Below are 3,978 nucleotides of genomic sequence, written 5' to 3'. Positions count from 1 at the left end.
CTACTAACAAATCTTTTTTTCTCATTAAAAAAATATACTATTTATTTTACTATACTATTACTATAAGTTATATCTGAGCATATAAGGCAAATTAAAAACTTGTTTCTCATTGAGATTTTCAGCAAGTTCTCATTTGCTTTTGTGAGTGTTCCCACATTAATTGGAAGACTGACCGCAGAAGCTGATATGAAGTTAAAAAAGTATAGACTATAGACCACATGTGACTGTGAGTTCATATGGAAGATTTGGCCCTTCTTTTGACTACACTAACTTCCCACCAAACAAGCGAAATTATACACCAAAATTTAAGGCGTTCAGCGTGATAGAATTAAAGGTTCGCAGTTCGCACCAAAAAATTAAAGGTTCATAAATGCCCTTCTTTTTTGGGTGAGCTTATTGGTTTATATATCAATTTGCTTCTTTTTTTCTTTTCTTTTTTTTCTTTCTTTCATGTTAAAATTGTTAAATCAGTTCCATTAATTCAATTAATTAGTGCTATTTAACTTGGGCGGTTGCAACAATTAATGTAGAGGCAGCCACTCGCCGGTAGTGACATAGAAGTAGGAGCTTGCTTCGCATTTATTCCCACCTCTTTGAAACTCTAAAAATCAGGCAAATTACTAAAAATCCTTCAGAAATATTTTCCAATCGTATCTCCAAAGAGAAAAATAGGAAAAATGAATCTAACAGCCTGCAAATTATATATTGGACCGTAATTTACCTCAAAAATTAAATTAGTGAGCACAACTACAGCCACTTATGAGAGAACAGAAGGCCAGATCATAGCGGAACTACAATACACTTCTTTATTATCATTTTAATTCATAATAATGTACTTCATCTTTAGCAGTTCCTTCATAATTCCACACCAACACATTATGCACACACATCTCAGCTTCCTAATAAGGAAGTGAACAAATCAACACACAGAAAAATAAAGTATGACAATGCAAAGTCGCAAACGCCTTGGCAAGAAAGACAATTAAGTAGGACAATGCAAACATAAAAGGCCACATACTTCGCTCATCAATCATATATTCACAATATCTAAAAAGAATTACACTAATTCCTCTGCCTCACACCACATTATATGTTTGTATCAAAATGAATCACTCACTCCTTTACTCACTTGACTTCTACACTAACCAGTTTTTTTTTTTTTTTTTTTTTTTCGAAAATCTCTGTAATAAGATCTCAAAATTTCACCAGAGCATACAAGCTCAGTGAACATCAGCTCTTTTTCTCGTAACCCGAATGTAGCAAAAAACAGCTGCAAAAATAGCAGTGACAAGGCCACCAATGATGACACCCCCACCAGCCACAGACTTGTCAGAGTGATGCTTTCCCAGCCGTCTGATCTCCGGAGCTTCAGCCACATTGGAGTACTCCTTATTACCCTCTGGTGACCCTGCAACACTAGAAACAGGCTGATCCGCAAGTCTAGCCACAACCCTAAGTGTCCCAACCTTGTTTTGAGCCTTAAGCCCAAATGGGTTCGGCTCTGATCCCTCAGATTTTCCAGCCATGGCTTGTACCACCAAGATTTCAGCTAGTATAACCATAAAGCAAAACAGACCAAGGCTACCCATGTTCAAAAAACTGAGGGGAAATGGGAAACAAAATAAATGGTTTGAATATGGAATATACTAGGTTTATTAGAATTAAGATAGCTGTGGATTCGAATTGCCAAATATTTTTGTTGGCTAACAGCAGCATGAGATAGATGGTTATATATAGGGAGGAATGGATGGGTTAAATTCTTGGGAAGTGATCGTGAGGGGAAGGTTCATAGTTCATACTGTTGGGGAAGTGGGTCCCATCAGCTAGTTTTTAATAATGAAGGGGAAGGTGGAATTTGGGAAAGTTTGGGTTTGAGTGGTGAGTATTGAGTAAGAGGAATCGTGTCTGCGTAAGCGTGTGTGTTTGTTTTACTGTTTCTCGTCAATCTAAGCAGGTGAAAAGCGTATAATGGAGACACCTGTTTTCTTTTGTTACAAAGTGACAGAAACTACAACTGGATCCTCAAATTTATCTGCTCTCTTCGGATTCTGACATCTTTTTGCCAGGAGAGAGAGAGATCTTTTTGTTATACAAAGTCAGCATTTGGGATTATGTTGTTCATTATTCACCATTATTACTATTTGTTTTTAAGCATTTTGCTTTTTGGTAGGACTAATTACTGGTTCGAACTTCAGAGCTTTCCTCTTTCTTTCCTTCTTTCTTTCTTTCTTTCTTTCTTTTTTTTCCCCTATTTTTTATGCTTTTATATTTTGGAGCAAGAAATTTTATTTAGGAGGATTTTTTTTTTCCCCTATTTTTTATGCTTTTATATTTTGGAGCAAGAAATTTTATTTAGGAGGATATTAAGAAACTTAAATTAAAAAAAAAATTAATAAAAAGAGAATTTGAATCTATCGAATTATCAACCAAAAAAAAAAGTTTTATAATTTCTTTCTATAAGTTTTTAAATTTTGAATTGTTATTAGTTCATTATGAATATTTATTGTCAATGTATGTAGTTATGACCATTTTATTTTTTTAAGTTTTTCTAACATTTTGATTCTTATATAGCTGTTATTATTTATGTGTCATTGTTTTTATAAAAATATTTTAAACTAAATGACTAAACTCAACTCATTGGCTCTGTATTAATTATTGACACACACAACCACACTCATTCATACAATTTAACCAATCAAATGCTTGAATAATCACTAACTTTACAATTTTTTTTTTTTTGAATTTTTCTAACTTTATAACAAAAAGCGCACACACATAACAAACCATATTTATTTCCTAATTATTAAATTATATAAAGTTATATTATATTTATATTGTACACACAAACATCCACACACATTATTATTCACACAAATAACATTATAACAAAAAGTCAAGCACACAATCAATATTAGATACACTCACACACGTATAAAGTAAATTTATAATAAAGAGTGATACTTACAATTCACAAACACTTACTCTTACTCTTACTCTTAGAGTTGGAAATACTTGTAATAAGAGTATATAAGTTTTAAGTCAGGATATGCAAAAAAACAAAAAAAAAATTAAAAAATTAAACTTCAAAAAAAAATATTATATATATATATATATATTTTTTTTTTTTTTTTTGAAGTCAGGGGGTTCATTTGAACCCCTTGAACAAGGTATACCACCCATGTTTGGAGCTCAACTCAAATTCAAATATAGTTGTAAATGATTTTAATTGATATAGCAGTAAGAGCACTCACAGCAGTGGTGCTATATAGGTATAATGCTATTTTTTAGCTCCAAATAGCAATAATCCTTCACGCAGCAGAGGAGCTAAATCTAAAAAATTTAGCTCCTCAGCTACAGTGCACATCTATCTTTAGATGTGCACTGTAGCTCAAAGCTAAAAAAATATATATATATATTTTTTTTTATTACACTCTCTCTCCTCTATCTCATTAAAATATTCAATTCATTTTCTCTCTGTCTCTCTCTCTCCAGCTTCTCCTCTTTCTTCTTTCTTCCTCAAATTTTTTTTTCTCTCTAGCTCACCGGTCTCTCATCTCCCTCATCCCTCAGCTCGCCGGTCTTTCCAGCTCGCCGGTCTCTCCAGCTCGCCGGTCTATCCATCTCGCCGGTCTCCGTCATCCTCAGCTCGCCGGTCAATTTCTTTTCTCTCTAGCTCGCCAGCCTTCCTCATCTCCCTCATCCCTCATCTCTCTAGCTCGACTGCCCAGCGCCGACCGAAGCCCAGCCCAATGCCGACCACTCCTCACACTGGGCTGGGCTGAGCTTCGGTGGATTTTTGTACTCGTGCTCATTCCTTTTGCGCCGACCGAAGCCCATTCCTTTTGTGGTCGTTGTGGATTTTTTTTTTTTTTTTTTTTTTTTTTTTTGCTGTGGACTGCCGGTAGTGGTGGTGGTGGTGGTGGTGATGGTGTTGGTGTTGGAGTTTTCCAATCTATTGTGGGCAAGTGGGCTTGTGTT

The 3,978-nt window shown here is 34.7% G+C and overlaps 1 protein-coding gene across 1 annotated transcript; it reads right to left on the bottom strand.

Annotated features, from left to right (window-relative positions):
• Positions 1-1,018: 1,018 nt before the first annotated feature.
• LOC115957444 lies at positions 1,019-1,776 on the bottom strand. Its single transcript, XM_031075687.1, has one exon. The coding sequence runs from the start codon at positions 1,587-1,589 to the stop codon at positions 1,221-1,223; it is 369 nt and encodes a 122-aa protein (XP_030931547.1). The 5' UTR covers positions 1,590-1,776; the 3' UTR covers positions 1,019-1,220.
• Between the last annotated feature and the right edge of the window lie 2,202 nt (positions 1,777-3,978).

Source organism: Quercus lobata, chromosome 8 (assembly GCF_001633185.2).
Source record: "Quercus lobata isolate SW786 chromosome 8, ValleyOak3.0 Primary Assembly, whole genome shotgun sequence".
In the NCBI taxonomy this organism is placed as follows: Eukaryota; Viridiplantae; Streptophyta; class Magnoliopsida; order Fagales; family Fagaceae; genus Quercus; species Quercus lobata.
The sequence above is the reverse complement of the archived record's forward strand: the minus strand, read 5'-3'. Positions and strand labels throughout refer to the sequence as shown.

What these genes read in the sequence shown, in the direction of transcription:
- LOC115957444 (XM_031075687.1), bottom strand. Translation starts at nt 1,589, where the DNA reads ATGGGTAGCCTTGGTCTGTTTTGCTTTATGGTTATACTAGCTGAAATC.